General features: G+C 36.7%; 2 protein-coding genes across 2 annotated transcripts in view; one reads left to right on the top strand and one right to left on the bottom strand.

The window, feature by feature from the left end:
* Nucleotides 1-10,870, top strand: part of NOC3L (NOC3 like DNA replication regulator) — a 29,575-nt gene extending 18,705 nt beyond the window's left edge. The window contains exons 12-21 of the mRNA XM_069460233.1: nucleotides 725-805; nucleotides 1,140-1,240; nucleotides 4,066-4,138; nucleotides 4,223-4,286; nucleotides 4,374-4,445; nucleotides 4,793-4,974; nucleotides 6,011-6,139; nucleotides 6,902-6,999; nucleotides 9,361-9,445; nucleotides 9,773-10,870. Of these exons, the coding sequence (XP_069316334.1) occupies nucleotides 725-805; nucleotides 1,140-1,240; nucleotides 4,066-4,138; nucleotides 4,223-4,286; nucleotides 4,374-4,445; nucleotides 4,793-4,974; nucleotides 6,011-6,139; nucleotides 6,902-6,999; nucleotides 9,361-9,445; nucleotides 9,773-9,901 (1,014 nt within the window). The 3' untranslated portion in view covers nucleotides 9,902-10,870. The remainder of the gene's footprint in view (nucleotides 1-724; nucleotides 806-1,139; nucleotides 1,241-4,065; nucleotides 4,139-4,222; nucleotides 4,287-4,373; nucleotides 4,446-4,792; nucleotides 4,975-6,010; nucleotides 6,140-6,901; nucleotides 7,000-9,360; nucleotides 9,446-9,772) is intronic.
* A 4,724-nt stretch (nucleotides 10,871-15,594) lies between these two features.
* The window catches only part of PLCE1 (phospholipase C epsilon 1), a 252,787-nt gene continuing 250,981 nt past the window's right edge, over nucleotides 15,595-17,400 (bottom strand). Inside the window, exon 32 of the mRNA XM_069460026.1 lies at nucleotides 15,595-15,962. The gene's annotated coding sequence lies outside the window, so the exon portion shown is untranslated. The remainder of the gene's footprint in view (nucleotides 15,963-17,400) is intronic.

The raw sequence follows: 17,400 nt of genomic DNA, 5'->3' as shown, positions 1-17,400 counted from the left end.
CAGCATGTTCTTTTGTTTATTCTTTTTTGAAAAATTTTGATTGATGGCCCGGCACAGTGGCTCACATCTATAATCCCAGCACTTTGGGAGGCTGAAGCAGGAGGATCACTTGAGGCCAGGAGTTTGAGACCAGCCTAAGAACAGAGTGAGACGCCATCTCTACAAAAAATAGAAAACTCAGCTGGGCATAGTGGCGTACACCTGTAGTCCCAGCTACAGGATGTGGCAGGAGGATTGCTTGAGCCCAGCCCACTTTGAGATTACAGTGAGCTATGAGGACGCTCTGCATTCCAGCCTGGGCAATAGAGCGTCTGAGACTCTATCTCAAAAAAAAAAAAAAAAAAATTGAAAAGAAAAATTTCAATTGAAATTACAGAAAACAATAATATATCCCACATATCTACCATTCATGATGAGCAAATATTGATAGATTTACTTTATCCTTGAAAAGAAGGAAACCATTGGTGAGAGAGTAAGAATCCCCATTGTTTCTCTCTCCATCTCATTCTTCTGTCTTCTTCCCAAGGAGGCAGCCACCATCATTAATTAGGTTTGTGTATACTTTTTATCTATGTTTTTCTACTTTTGCTTATTTGCATTCATAGACAATATGTGTATTATAAAACACATACAATTGTATGTGTTTTATAATATTTACATATTCTGCCTCTGCTTTTTTCACTCAGTGGTATGTACTCTTATTAGATTTTTTTTTTTCTTTCAGTGGAAGAAAGCAGAAGAGAAACTAGAACGAGAGCTTCGGGAGGCAGAAGCTTCAGAGAGTACTGAGAAAAAACTTAAACTTGTGGGTAGTTTCACATTCTGTTATGCTTTTAAAATGTTTTTTAAATGATTTTAACTATAAATGTATTGTTTCAACTTATATAATTTTGGTTTATTTGTGAGGTTTTGATATGTGATCTTTGTGATGTGCAAGAAGCCATAATGTGATCAGTGCTAGTTTTATGAAATCACAGTTGTGTATCTTTATTCTATTTTATTAAAGTTCCATAGATTGAACTGTGAGGAGGGGTGGAAAGGGATAAAAGAAGGTTAAACTTTGGAAGTCATAGTTATGCTAACTCAGAAGAAAGCATTCTAGCTTATCCTAAAGTCATTTTGTCTATTTCCTCTGCCAGCACACAGAGACTCTGAATATTGTGTTTGTAACCTACTTCAGAATATTGAAGAAGGCCCAGAGGTCACCTCTCCTGCCAGCAGTTCTAGAAGGTCTTGCCAAGTAAGGGCTGTGTAGGTTGAAACCTTTTAGGTTCTTCCCAAATAGATAAGACCAAAGTAACCATGAATTTTAAATAGGGTTCACTTGATCTTAGTCAAAAGGCCGTGAAACAATAAATAGGGTTCACTAATCATGACCCATTGTCCTTAGTTCTCATTCATTTTTTATTTGTCACCAGTCTTCCCTTGAAACTGTTAATAACAATTGGTTTTTTTGGTTTTCTCATCTCAGACCTTTTATTTTTAAAATCTCCTTTACTAACTGCTTCCTTCTGCTTACCAAATTCTGGGTGTCTCCAAGGTTCATCTCTTGTTCTTTGTTCCTGTTGCACTGTGTAGTAAGTTATCCATCATTATAGTTTGATCTTGAACTCCTGGCCTCAAGTGATCTTTCCGCCATGGCCTTCCAAAGTATTGGACTTACAGGCGTGAGCCACTGCACCCAGCTGTTAAAGTTTGAGGGGGTGGGTCATCCAAATGACTCTTAAATCTATTTTAATCTAGCTGCACATCATTTCTCTAGTTCTGTGTAATCTGTTCCTGCTAAGATAGCTCTTTTTGTATATCCTATCAACACTGATGACCTTGTCATGGATGTTAGCCAGAATAATTGTTGCCATGATAGCTTTCACAATTATTTGGGGTAGTATCCTGTAGAACAGCGGTCCCCAACATTTGTGGCACCAGGGACTGGTTTCATGGAAGACAGCTTTTCCACGGACTGGGGGTTTGGGGTTTGGGGTATTGTGGGTGGTGAGGAGGATGGTACAGAGCTCAGGTGGTGATGCACAGCCTGTTTCCTAACAGGCCAGTGTCAGGCTGTGGCCTAGGGGTTGGGGACCGCAGCTGTAGAACATTGCTATCCGATAGAAATATAATATGAACTATGTATGCAATTTCAAATTTTCTGTTAGCCACATTAAAAAGGTAAAAAGAAATAGGTAAAATTTAATTTTGATGTATTTTATCAAATTTGATTTATCTAAATTATTTTAACATATAAGCACTATTAAGCATTAATGAGATATTTAGCATTCTTTTTTTCCATAACATGTCTTTGAAAACTGATGTATATTTAACACTTAGAGCGCATTTCAATTTGGCTTAGCTACATTTTAAGTGCCTAATAGCCACATGTGGCTAGTGACTACTATTGTTAGACAGTACGACTTTAGAAATAGAGTTAGAAATAAGACTAGTGGCTGGAAGATAAACAAAAGGCAAGTTCTGTTCACTGTAAGAAAGTACTTTCTAATGACTGGAGCTATTTGGCAGTGGGATGCATTTCCTCATACGATAATGTCCTTGAAATTGAAAATCTTCAAAGAGAGGCTGGTCAGAAAAGGGATTATTCCTAGACTGCATATGACCTGCTGTGTGTTTTTTTAATGACCAATTCCTTTATTTAAAAATGTTTTTTTAACAATGCATGCTCATTTTAAAAGTTCAAGTAATGCGGAAGAATATAAAATTTAAAATTACAAGTTCCCCCTCCCGTATATGTATGCAGGTCTGTCTGCCTGCCTTTCACACAAGTGGAATTATGCTGTGTATAGCGTCCTGTAACTTGCTTTTTTTTGGTAAACAGTTACTTTGGGTATCTTTCCATGTTAGCATATATAGATTACTTAATTTGTTTAAAGTTCATAATACTCCATTTTATGGATATGTAATACTTTATTTGGTCAGTCCCTTGTGTTGCACTGGAAATGCTTATATATCTTCGTGTACTTATGTGCATGTATTGCCCGATCAAAGGATATGTTAATTTTAAATTTTGATAAATACTGCCAAATTCCTTCTCCAAGAAGTTGTACTAATACTCGTGGAATGTATCACTTCTAGGGTCTTGTTCTAAGATTTACAGAGGGCCCAAGATTCTTCACTAATATTGAAGAGATATCCTGACTTATTTCAATGCCTAATATAGTATACAGAGTACTCTCACATTTGGTAGCTCAGATGATTCTTTCTCTTTAACCCTATTTGGTGGTCTTAGTTATTTCCAGAAATAGAGGTCCAGGACAGTCAAGTGACATTTACCTAGTATCACATAGGTAATTAATAGCAGAGTCTGAGCTAGATACTAGGTCCAGTATTCTTTCCATTTCATATTTAAAGCTGTCATAGGGTCCATATTCTTATAAATTGCAGAATCTTTCCTCCTTTCTCTCTTCCCAACACTCTACCACCTGTTTTCTTTTTCTTTTTTTTTTTTTTTTCTTCCTTGAACTCCTGGGCTTAAGCAGTCCTTCCACTTCGGCCTCTAGAGTAGCTAGGACTATAGTCTCATGCCACCATGCCTAGCTAAGTTTTAAAAATTTTTTTCATAGAGACAGGGTCTCTTGCTTTGTTGCCCAGGCTGGTCTTGAACTTCTGGCTCCAGTGATCCTCCCTCCTCCGCCTCCCAGAGTGCTAAGATTATAGGCGTGAGCCACTGTGCACCCAGCTCCACCACCTGTTTTCTTAGAAGCTGATGCTGCTGTTTCTTTTATGATTTAGAGTGGTGCTGGACACATAATAAACTTTCCTCAGGAAGTTGTTGGCTCTTAGCAACTTCTTTCTCGGGGCAAAAGTATTTTTTAAGTATTTTTAGTCTGTTTAGTGCCTTATATATATATACTGAGTAGAGTGTCTAGCAGTGTCTGAATTGTCAAAAAGGCCAACCTGAATTAATGAAAAGTATCGATAGTTGCCATTATCTCCATCATAGCTAACATTTGAAATAAAGAATATTAAAAGTATAGTTCTAAAGTCAAGCTTAATTTTTACCTGCTTTATTTCTGCTTTTAGGTTATCTGTTAACTCAGTTTTATTTGATTTTAGGTTTGCTCACCTTATAAATGTGGAGTTTTTTGATGATTTACTAGTAGTTCTTCATACTCTCATTGAGTCTGGAGTAAGTAAACTCTATTAATGAATTCCTTCTTTAAAGATATAAATAGTAATTATCATTCTTAATATATATATATATTTTTTAAAGGACCTAAGCTATCAAGAAAGTCTTCACTGTGTCCAGACTGCTTTTCATATACTTTCTGGACAAGGTAATAAGATATTTTTTTAATGAAATTTTGTTTGCTTTAGCTTTGAAGGTATAACGTACCTAATTGGTGTTTGTTGTTATTTCAAAGGTGATGTTCTGAATATTGATCCAATGAAATTCTATACACATCTCTACAAAACACTGTTCAAGTTACATGCAGGTATGTATGTTTAAATAATGTTTCCTTAATATTTATTTATCTTCTAAGAATGTGTTATGACCAGAATTGTAGTCAATGACAAATGAGAAATAGGCTCTGGTACATAACATGCCATGCATCTGTATTTGATGTTATGTAAGACTTGGAGAGAGAGAACTTTTGGAATTGAGCGGAGATGCGGTAAATATAGCCCACTGCATCTCCTTAGCATTACAGCATTACCTTACTGGTTAGGGAAATGGTTTGGGACAGCACAGCAGTTCATCTTGGGTTTTTCTGGAGTTAAGTGAAGTTGCATAATAAAAAAGTAATGAGAACAGCCTTGAAGAATATGTCTGCTGTTTTAGGTGCTACCAATGAAGGTGTTGAGACGGTACTCCAGTGCCTTGATGTTATGCTGACTAAGCGCCGAAAGCAAGTTTCTCAGCAGCGAGCCCTCGCCTTCATCAAGCGCCTTTGTACCCTTGCTCTTCATGTTCTTCCAAATTCAAGCATTGGCATTTTGGCAACTACCAGAATATTAATGCATGTGAGTAGTGATACAGATGAATAGAGCTAAGTTCTTATAGTGCAGTGATTTTTTTGTTTCATCTCTGTCTTTTTTCCCATTTTACATTATCATTTTAATTACAAAAGTAATTCACACTTGTAACAAAATCAGGTGACAAAAGAAGTACATAAAATTATGAAAGGGAAAGCATTCTATAGCTATTGACATTCCCCTAGGGTGCCATTAGGTGGGTATCCATTTACTATTTGGTGGGTATCCATCCAGATGAATTTTTAAAAATTTATGTATAAACACATACACTACACACACCCACAAACAAGACAACCTTTTTTAATGGAAAGTGGATTGTGCTGTACTTTATCACTCTATAGCTTTTTTTTTTAGCACTTAATTGTGGTAGACACATTTTTGTGTCACTGCAAATATCATTACTTTACCTCTGTAATGACTGTCACGTTTATTTGGTTCTTTAACAAATACTTATATAGTTCTAACTATGTCCCTGCCACTGTTAGAAATGCTTTGTAAAAATTAACTCACTTAATTTTTATGATTCTGAGGTAGCTACTATTAGTGTTTCCATTTTACAGATGGGAAAACTGAGATCCAGAAAGGACATGGTACCACACCATGTCCCATTCCAGTCTAGGCAGTCTGGCTTTTATGGTTCTGTTTTTCTTGATGGATATAGGTTACTTCTTTTTTTGCTATTACAAATGATGCTATAGTGAATATCTTTATACATGTATATAACTGTTTCTGTAAGAAAGATTCCTTAAAAGTGGGACTGCAGGGTAAAAAGAATACTCTCATTTTCTTTTGCAGGATAAAATACATTCTATTCAAAGCAAGCCAAGATAAAACATTCATTTGTAATTCTTGCTTTTGTGTGATATACATTTAAATTGTTTTTTATTAAAACTAGATGTAAAGATGTTATAGCTCTTAATACAACCATAAATTTAAATGCAAACACAAGCACAGGACCAGTAAGATCCTTTAAATTAACAATGTTAATTTAATTAATCCTTCTTTTTATGTGACATTTTTGCAGACTTTCCCCAAAACAGATTTGTTACTTGACAATGAATCTCAGGGAAGTGGGGTTTTCCTCCCTGAGCTGGATGAGCCCGAGTACTGTAATGCTCAGAATACGGCACTGTGGGAATTGCATGCCCTGCGGGTAAGAGGAGTCCTGGCTTAGTTGGTTGGTTTGGTATGTGAGTGGTGGTGTGTGTGTGTGTTTGGTTTGTTTTGTTTTGTTTTGTTTTTCTTTCTTCAGTTTTTCCGTTAATAGTTATTATTGCCAGAGTACTTAATTATGTTACATATTTTGTTCTGTGGCTGCCTTTTTTAGAATTCCTGTTTTAATATGCTATATTTTACTTTGCTTTTACTATTCTTTAAGCTATTGAGGTACATTTTTCTAAGGAAGCAGAAAATGACATTTTGTGGAAGATTCATTGAAATCTTTCCTTAACACTATTCAGAATAGAAGAGGATTTGTTATCAGGTACGTTTGTATTGAGTCCTATCCAAGGATACTTCAGTAGGCCCAGTTTCAAGATGGTTTCATCTATATAGTGATCCTACATTATGGACAGCATTAGAGTGAGATGTATAAAAAATACAAGTGTCAGGTAACCTGTTGTACACTAACTTTTTTCACTCTGAAATAGAAATTGCTTTTCTTTTTATACTATAAAAGCAAGATTAAGCTATGTCACTAATAACTTCGTCATCAGATTTGTGTTTCAATCCTGTGAACAAAGATAATATTATTTTTGTAGGTATGTGCTTCTAATGAATTACATATACTGTACATATATATATATATATATTTTTTTTTTTTTAAATGGTTTAATTTTGTTAAAATCTTTGCTGTAGTTAGTGTTTTGTGAAGTACTGATCTGTGCAAAATATGGTTGACTTGTTTCTTCTTCAGAGACATTATCATCCCGTAGTGCAGAGATTTGCATCTCACCTGATCGCTGGAGCACCTTCTGAAGGCTCTGAAGCACTCAAACCGGAGTTGAGCCGAAGGTAGTGTGTAGTATTCCCTTATTCTGAAACTACAGAATTCAACTGATAGCCATTACTATGAGAGTCTGTTTTATAAAGTAATATATCACAAAATGTGAAGTGTCAGTTGGGTATCTGGATTTGATCTCACTTCATATTCCTGAATTGTTTTAAAAAGAAAACATGCTGGCTGTGATTTTATTAGTTTTGATAATCACCTAAAACATTTCTTTAGATCATGAAAAGTTTGATACATCTAAAAAAGTAGAAAGAATAGTATAGTGAATCCCCACGATTACCCAGGTTCAACAATTAATAAGATATCATCATATTTGCTTTATGTGAAGACAAACCACAAGACAACCAAAGTGAGCTTCCTTGCTTCCTCTTTTTTTTTTCTTTGTGTGTTTTTTTTTTTTTTTGAATGATCCTGTTAGGGCAAGAAAGGGAGAAAATGAGGAGACAGAAGAAAAGAGGTGCTTTGGAACACTGCCACCCAGAGGGGCAGCAGGTTCGCCCTTGCAGGAGTACCTCCTGACCTACAGGAAACTTGGATGGGTACTTCAGCAGAGACAGGGTCTCACCGTGTTGCCTGGGCTGCAGTGCAGTGGTGTGTGATCATAGCTCACTATAGCCTTGAACTTGCAGGTGTCAACATGCCCAGCTAACTGAACTTTTTATTTTGAAAATTCTCACAAGTACAGAAAAGTTAAAAAAACACTAATTATCTTTTTTCACATAAAGTCAGTTAGGAAATACTTCAATTGTACAGAAAAGAAGAGAAAATGGTATGAAAGATACCATGGTGTCTTAGTCCGTTTATGCTGCTATAAAAAATGCCAGAGACTGGATAATTTATAAAGAACAGAAATTTACTTTCTTACAGTTTTGGAGGCTGGAAAGTCCAAAATCAAGGTACCAGTAGGTTTAGTTGACTGGTGGGGACTGCTCTCTGCTTCCAAGATGGCACCTTGTTGCTGCATCTTACAGAGGGGAGAAACACATGGCAGAAGGGACAGGCAGAACAGGGCCAAAGGCCTTAATCCCATTCTGGAGGGAGGAGAGGAGCCCTCATGTCCTAATCACCTCGTAAAGTCCTCACCTCTTAATACCATCACATGGGCCTGTTGCGTTTCAACATGTAAGTTTGGGAGGGGACACGTTCAGACCATACCTCCTTGCAATGTACTCACCACTCAGAATTAACGTTTTGCTGTAGATTTTTCCCTTTGCAAGCCCACTGGTTTCTTTAATTCAGAGATCATAAATAAGTGACCTGTAGGTCAGGCTGATTTTCTGGCCTCTTGAGAGTTTGAATAAAAATTGAATTAGTTGCTGTCTTTTAAATATTGGAAGAATTCACCTAAAATTTATTTCCAGCTTCTCTTGAAATGCTGGGAGATTTGGTAACAGTGGCCTGTATTTTTAAAGGCAGTAGGTCAGCTACTGCCCCTCTACATGAGGCATGAATGTTACAGTTTTCCATAAACCCTTTCCTTCTGGGTAGGATAGAAATAACTTCTGGTGTTATTAAGTAATAAAATGGCCACTTACCTTTTCCTTCCCTCTAACTTCCCACCTATCCCCCATCCTTACCCGGCCCTTCTTTTTGAAAAGGGGGGAAAAAGAAGAAAACAGTTCTTTGTCACTCTTCTTTTTAACAATCAGTTTCCAGCATATTTCCCTTAGCCGTCTTGAACATTTGCCTCTTTTATGCCAGATGTTTCCTTTTCTGGAGAAAGATGAGGAATGGGTTTATCCCAATGGCTTGAGAAAGGAGACTCATAGTGACCTTCTGAAGAATGGAGCTTGGGATGTGAGCCTAATTGCAACCTTTGTAGGCACTTGCCCATCTCCTCAGGAGAATGTGAATTAACCCCAAATTGTTAAGGATTCGTTTACATGCCAGAGATACAGATGTGTATTCTGTTCTGAATGGCCTCTGCTTGTTTTTCATCCAGGCCAAGAGCTAAAGGGTTGAGCTCTGTTTGAAGTCCATGAAGGGTCACTCCATGCTCCTTTGGCTGCCATGACTAAGTTAGACTTAATTGCATGTAATTCACATAACTGTGGTTGAGGATTTGATCACACTGAATTGGAGGTCTTCGGCTTCGCTTTCTCTCTGTGCTCCTTGCCTATATTTCTAAATGTATACCAGATGTCTCTGAGGTGGATTTTTTTGGATAATGTTGACATTACATGGGAATTTAGGATTTCTTTTAAGTGCGTGGGTTGCTTAGTTTCAAATGCAGGACTATGTTATACCTTGATATATGGATTTAGAAAAATTAGTCATTCTCTGGGTGTGATCTAATTTTTTTTCAGTTGCACAGGTTTGGCGGTATCTTTACATTTTTTTTTTTTTTACATTTTTGATTATAGATCTGCTGCTGAACTTTTTGAGGCCTATAGCATGGCAGCAATGACATTCAATCCTCCTGTTGAATCTTCAAACTCCAAAATGAAGGTTTGTGATAGTTTTCATTTTTGATGAAATAAAAACTAAATTAATATGTCTCAGTAACTCTAATTCCAGCTTTTGCTTTATTGTTTTATAGGTAGATTTTTTTTTCATGTTTAGGAGTTGATGGTAGGATGGATGCATGAGGTTGGAATCTTCAGAAATGGTCATGAGACTGTTCATTCAATATAGGACATGTCCAAGATCTGACCAAGCATCTGTCATTATGTTTCATGTGTTGGTGTCAGCTATTGCCATTTTCAGCTTTGCTCACAGCTCGGCTTTTGCTTATGGCATACGTAACTTTTAACTTGTACTTTAATATTTTTCCAGAGTAAAGTGTTACAAGGGGATTCATTTTTGAATGAAGATTTAAATCAACTAATCAACAGACATTGCAATGAGGTTGTTACTCAGTCGCTCCTGGATTTTACCAAATATTTGGAAACATCACTACAGTAGAAGAATGAAGAGTCAGTGGAATTTCTTGTATATATGTGTGTGTGTGCAGATTCACATAAAGATGAGTTGTTAACTCAGGACCTTTTCTTTTCATACAAGGAAAACTTCTTAAGAATGATGAGGAAGGGAAGGAAGAATTACCCTTTGTATGGCACAGGGTTCTGCCCTAATTCTGAAAATGTCATTTTGTTAAGGAGATTGAAAGCCATTTCACCCCCAGTATTTGGAAATTTCTTTCATTAAGATGCTGACTTTTTAAAACTTCATGTACATATTAAGTTATAGTTTGAAAACCAAAATCTTTGGACTGGATCTTACTGAAATGCAGCTGCTATATTAAAATTAGGGCACAGAACACAGAAAAATCAAGACCATGAGAATACTTTTTACCATTTACCTTCTCCTTATAACTAGATACTCTTTAAAACTAAATAGATATTATTTTTATTCCAACACTACAGATGGAAATAAGAAACATTTTAAATTTGAGTGAATATATTTTTATGAAGATTTTTGAGGAAAAAAAATAGCTTGAAATTGGACTCAGGTTTATTGGCTCTTGCTGATACACCTCAAGAAGTAAGCTAATTAGGCCTTTTTAAAAAGGAATGAGTATTTATTATGGCTACTTTCAAAGAAAGTTTGAAAGTGATTGAGTCTATTTGAAGTTCTTTGCATTTTCTCACATGCCCTGAAGGGTGATGGGGGAAGAATTGCTCCAGGGCAGAAGAACCAAGTCCAAGACTTTACCATTCTGTTCCAGGGACAAAGGATGGGTACCCAGTGAGGGGCTCCCCTCTGCCCTCAACAGGTAAAATATGCTTTTTTTATAATTATAAAGCAGTATTTTATGTAACAGCTATTCTGATATTCTAGGAATGGCCTACGAAATGCATGTTTCAGTGACCAGTTTATAAATATTCTCTACTGTGAATAGTTAAATAAAACAGCTGTTTTCTCTGCTTCCTATTTTTGTGATGAGGGAATTTTTAAAAAAAATACACAATAGTCCGAACTAGATCTCTTATTGCTTCAAAGCCATAGAAGCCAATTATTTTGGCCTGGAGCTTAGAGCTCTTTTTTCTGATGAAGCAAATGAAAATAGAAAATTCCTTTACCATTCCAGCAGAGTGGGGGGATATCTGCTTAACAGTACATGTCTGTCTTTTTAGCATATTCTCCCCCCACATTCTACACATTCTTAAAAGTGTTTCTGAGGTCAGACTTTCTCAGCTTGATTGTTTAATGGGAAAGGTATGATTTGACATTTAATATTTACTTTTAACTCACCTTTTAGATATAAAACAATCTAGGAATGTTATTAATATTTGTGTGGATAACCAAAGGGTCTGTCCCCATCAGAGCACAAGTGACCAATACTTGTCATAAATCGTTTATTTTCCAAACATATACAAATACATTTGTACCTCAGTTTGGTAGCAGAGACTGTAGTTAAGGTGAAAAGTCAGTTTAAAAATAGAAATTGATCCGCTGTTGCATGCCTGTGTTATGCTTTAACTTTCTTGTTAAAATAGAGAATCGCAGTAGGACCATAAAATTACTCATCTAGTATCTGAATATCCTATGTGAATTTGAGGATGAAATATATTTGTGCATTAATTTATATAATCTTATATTGATGAATTTCATTTTCAGAACTAAATGTTATAGTCATTAGTAATCACTCAGAAACACACACACTGAGGCTATACTAAGCTAGAGCTGTAATTTTTTTTTTTTAGTTAGACAAATATTGAGCACCTACTGTGTACTTAGCACTATGCTAGGCACTTAAACGTGACGTGGGGTAATAATGGGTGTAAGACATAGCCTCAGTCTTCCCGTAATCTTTCATAAATCATTCATACAACACTTTTAAAAAATGCAACATTACCCAATTCAGTGTCAGAATGAGTTGTTTCAAAAGTTTATAGAGTCCTAATTCATCTGAAGTAGGGAAAGTTTCGGAGGACTGCTTGGTGGCAGGCATGTGCTTAGTTTGTTTAGAATCTAAGAGATATAAAAGAATAGCTTGGTAATCATGGAGGTTCAGTATGTAATTCAAGCATAACTTATTTATTTCAGGTATTCGTATGTCAAAATCCTTAGCCATCAGCCAAGAATTGCTTTTAGGAAGTTGATACATAGAGATGCAGAGAACACATAAATTATTAACAATAGATCATGGAAATGTTGACCAAAGTCTGGACTTTGTGTAAGAGGCAATCTCCCTTTTCTAATGTTTTGGGGGGGCTCAGGTATTCGCCTTTGCTGGCCTCACTGCTGATTTGAGAGAAGCAACTGAAAAGGTGTCAAACTGCTACCTTGGGAGCACTTTCCCTGGAGGCTGCCTCTTACTCTGCCAATATAAGACCAAAGATACCAGGCAGTAAAATCCTACTCTTCTTTATTGGCATGGAAGCATAGTTGTGGAACTTTGTGAGTTAATTCAATCTTAATGGACTAGTGAGCTGGCCTGATTATTTTTCAGAATTAAATAAGGCCTGTGGGTTTCTGGGCAGAGGAGGAGAGGTCTATAGAGATATTGGAAGGGGAGAGAAGAGAGGAAGGGGAAGAAGTAGTTTAAAAAGGGAAACCAGTAGGGGGGGGCCCTCATTCATTAATGAGCCTCCAGCGTCTCCAGAGCCATTGAGATGGAAGGCCTTTATGAAAGCAAACTGGATTAAAAACAAGCCACTCGTACTCAGCTTTTGAGTCTAGACTCCAGATTTACTCCCAACTGGAGAATTTGTAAATAACTTTTACTTGGTAAGGATGACATGAAAAGAGGCTTTACTTCAACAGAGTAAATGCTATCTGCCCAGATGGTATTGTTACTCCTACAGATTTATCTCTAGCTATCCCTAATTCCCTTAACACCCTTAAGAATCTTACATTATTTTGCAAAACAACCAATTCCAGATGAACAGGTGACTGAAAAGAAGTTAATCTCCATTACTTCCAGCATCACATATCACATTTGATTCTTACACTCATTCTTTCTAGCCAAATAGATTTTTTTAAAAGCACCACCTAAGAGTGACAGAATTCATGCTCCTTTCTTTTTTTTTTTTTTTTTTGAGATAGACTTGCTCTGTCGTCCCAGCTAGAGTGCAGTAGTCATCGTAACTCACTGCTGCAACCTCAAACTCCTGGGCTCAAGTGATCCTCCTGCCTCAGCCTCCCAAGTAGCTGGGACTATAGGCCATGTGTCACCATGCCGGGCTAATTTCTCTGATTTTTGTAGAGACAGGGGTCTCGATTTTGTTCAGGCTGGTCTTGAACTCCTGACCTCAAGTGATCCTCCTGCCTTGGCCTCCCAGAGTGCTAGGATTACAGGTGTGAGCCACCAGGCCTACCCTAGTAATGCTTCTTAAATTATTATAATAAACTCAGCTTGCATATTTAAATTCTTTTCCATATCAACTTTACTGGTAAGAGTTTGCTACCCAGATTTCTTGTAGCCTAAATAGTATGAAATGGTAGTGGGTAGGTATAACCCTAGTGGCTATTTTGGGTAATTTCTTTCATTTTGTATACTAATACAGCTGTATACTTCAGATAAGCTTTAAATTAAAATTTTCAGCAAACATCAGGTTGTGCTGGTCATTTGTAATATAGAAATAGAGTAGGCCCTTTACATTTTTAAGCAATGTGTCCTTCCTAAAAATCTGAAAGGCACAAATATAATAAATTATGTACTTTTACCTCAAAATGTGATACACGCCCACGTTGGGATGCAACGTAGGCAACAGGCTGGGTTTTCTCATTTGCTAAATAACCTAGTCTCACATTCAGTCTCAGAGTAATTTTCAGATTTGTGCTGTAGCCAAATCAACTATGTTAAAGGCCACGGGAGTCAGGTGGGGCAGAGTTTAGAAAGGGTCAAAGCCAAATGATAAACCTAGAGAGACCAGTCTTGCTTTTCATCTCATTACTCTGCACAGTTTTGGCTCTAGCCAGTTAGATCAGTAACTCAGTTTTCAACACATGGTAAGCCAAACCATTTGGCCTCTTAGTTTATAGGGGATTGATAAAGTGTTTCCAAAATATTTTTAAAAATGGGGCAACATTGTGCATTTGTTAGAGACTGATTTAAAAGGAAACCTGTAATACTGTACAAATTGCATCAAACTGGTATAGCTTGAATTCTGTTAACAAGAAAGTGGTAGTCCTTCCAGTATTAAGGCTTTGACTCAGAACTTTCAATGACATGAGAGCTGGGGTGTATTTTTAACACTTCTGTTTTTAAAATATGCAAAAGACATGGGGAGTGTATTATTCATTTTTATAACCAGTAAAAAAAGACTTCTCAAAGCAAAGGTTAGGATTCTTAGTATGTTTTATAATTCGAAGAAAAATGTCTTAAAATTTAATGAAACAAATGGAAGATAAAGTTTGGATTTTACTTTAGAGGAATACATATTTTACTTTTAAAGCCATAATTTGCTTTATACCAAGAGTAAGAAGAATCCTTTACACTTAGTTGATAGTGTTGTACAGCAAGGTTTTAAAAATAATTTACATTAAATGACAAATATGACTGGGATCATTTCATTTGTGATTAGCTCTTCAGTTAATCAGAAATGAAGATGAAGCTATTGTACATGAAAGTCTAGTCCGTTTCAGATGTTGAGAGCACACATTTTCCTTTTAGAAGTTTGTCTTCAAATAGAACTACTAATGCCTCTAATCCATAGCAATATCAAGAAAGCTATGTATAATAAATAGATAAGTACAGTGTCAGTTCAAACCTTGCAAAATAAATAAATTTACCTTAAACACCAACTCAATCTACTTTTGCTTTTAAAAAATGGTTAGGTTTCTTAAGACACCACAACTCAGTAGATATTAAATTATACATCATTCTTTTTTTTTTTTTTTTTTTTTTTTGTTGAGACAGAGTCTCACTTTGTTGCCCAGGCTAGAGTGAGTGCCGTGGCGTCAGCTTAGCTCACAGCAACCTCAGACTCCTCGGCTTAAGCGATCCTACTGCCTCAGCCTCCCGAGTAGCTGGGACTACAGGCATGCGCCACTATGCCCGGCTAATTTTTTTCTATATAGATTTTTAGTTGTCCATATAATGTCTTTCTATTTTTAGTAGAGACGGGGTCTCGCTCTTGCTCAGGCTGGTCTCGAACTCCTGACCTCGAGCGATCCACCCGCCTCGGCCTCCCAGAGTGCTAGGATTACAGGCGTGAGCCACCGCGCCCGGCCTAAATTATACATCATTCTAAATTCATTTTGTGAAAACCAAAAATGGAATAATCTGTGAATATATAACCAATAACCTTTTTAAAAAACATATTTCTGTATGTAAAAAGAAATCCTAAAGAAGAGTGGACTATGGTACACAATATAGGAACTAAATTGAATTGCTTTTAATGAATCTTATGGGACATATTCACATTTATAATGCCCAAGTTTCCAATTCTCAGCCATAAAATATATGGCTAAACTAGCTTTCTTGTTTTCAGACCTCTGTGCCTCTTGTTCCCAGTTTTCTAAGTCAGGTTGACAAATTATGGCCCTTGGGCCAAATCTAGCTTGCTACCTATTTTTGTATGGCCCTTGAACTTAGAACAATTTTTACATTTTTAAATGATTAAAAAAATCAAAAGAATATTTGTAATGTGAAAATTATATGAAATTCTAATTTGTGTCTATAAATAAAGTTTTTTTGGAATACAGCCACATTCACTCATGTACGTATTATCTATGGCTGCTTTGCACTACAACGGCAGAGTTTAGTTGCAACAAATTACAGGCAAAAAGTGTGACCCTTATTCTAAATCCATTATTACAAGCTTAGGATAGTTTTTCCAACTGCTGACACTTGTAAAATGTCAATGCCCTGGGCTTCTTTGCTTCATTCATCAATTGGTTGGTAGCTATTAGCCCTGTGCCATTTTGCTTGTCCTCAGCATGGACCTCACATGTGAAGAGGACTTCAGTTCCAAAATCATCAGTTTCCAGTTTAAAGTCTAATGAAAATAAGTACGTTACATTTGTTTCCACCATGTTCACTCTTGACCTTAACTTCTTGCTGAAAGATCTTCACCTGTAATGTTGTACACATAGGCTTATTAGTATATTGAAAATGAAGAAACAGAAACATTTATAGTATAGCAAGGGTTCAACCAACAGAAACCTATAGCTCTGGTGGCTAAGTTTGGAGAAGAGACTGTTTGCTTTGAACTCACAATGTTAGAACATAGTGTTCCTGGGAGGTAGAACATTAGACTATTTCTGCCCTGGAACACTAGATTCTTTGGAAAGTTTTTTGTTTTTGTTTTTTTTTTTTAATCACATTCAAATCATTTGACTTTAAGAAAAGGTGGAATTCCTTCAATTAAATATGTATCTATTCAGATAAGAGTAAGATGAATATTTACTTATTTAGAAATTCTTAAGTTATTGGAACTTTAGAAATGATCATTTTATAACAAATAACATAAAATATGCTACTCAGAAAAGTAGCGAAAATACTTAAAATTTATTTTCTTATGAGTATATACAGAAAGGCCCCCCGCCTTTAAAAAAAAAAAAAATACAAGTGCTCTTTCTTGGAAACACATTGTAAAGGAGGTCATAACATGGGATGTAAATTCCCATAGATACACCAGTGGCAGTTTTTAAAGATGAGCTTTCCCAACGTTAAGCAATGTGAAGTCAACTGAATGATTGTAAATGTCTGCTTGCTACAGGGAAATGGACTCAAAAGGCAATCATATACATCAGTGTCACCCTCCCCCATTCTCCTAAAACATAAGCCATTAGTAATGTTCGTTATAGCATACATATTATTATCATTATTATTTTTTTTTTTTTTTTGAGACAGAGTCTCACTTTGTTGCCCAGGCTAGAGTGAGTGCCGTGGCGTCAGCCTAGCTCACAGCAACCTCAAACTCCTGGGCTCAAGCAATCCTCCTGCCTCAGCCTCCCGAGTAGCTGGGACTACAGGCATGCGTCACTATGCCCGGCTAATTTTTCTATATATATATTTTTAGTTGTCCATATAATTTTCTATTTTTAGTAGAGACGGGGTCTCGCTCTTGCTCAGGCTGGTCTCGAACTCCTGACCTTGAGCTATCCACCCGCCTCGGCCTCCCAGAGTGCTAGGATTACAGGCGTGCGCCACCACGCCCGGCCTTATTATCATTATTATTTGAGGCAGAGTCTCGCTCTGTTGCCTGGGCTAGAGTGCCGTGGCATCAGCCTAGCTCACAGCAACCTCAAACTCCTGGGCTCAAGCGATCCTCCTGCCTCAGCCTTCTGAGTAGCTGGGACTACAGGTGCTCACAAGCACACCTGGCTAATTTTTTGTTTCTATTTTTAGTTGTCTAGGTAATTTTTTCTATTTTTAGTAGAGATGGTGGTCTCGTCTTGCTCAGGCTGGTCTGGAACTCCTTGACCTCAAGCGATCCTCCCACCTTGGCCTCCCAGAATGTAGGATTACAGGCATGAGCCACTGTGCCCAGCTTCATCATAGCATACAT

This window comes from Eulemur rufifrons, chromosome 28 (genome assembly GCF_041146395.1).
Source record: "Eulemur rufifrons isolate Redbay chromosome 28, OSU_ERuf_1, whole genome shotgun sequence".
In the NCBI taxonomy this organism is placed as follows: domain Eukaryota; kingdom Metazoa; phylum Chordata; class Mammalia; order Primates; family Lemuridae; genus Eulemur; species Eulemur rufifrons.
Note: the sequence above shows the minus strand (reverse complement) of the source record. Positions and strands in the feature narration are given on the sequence as shown.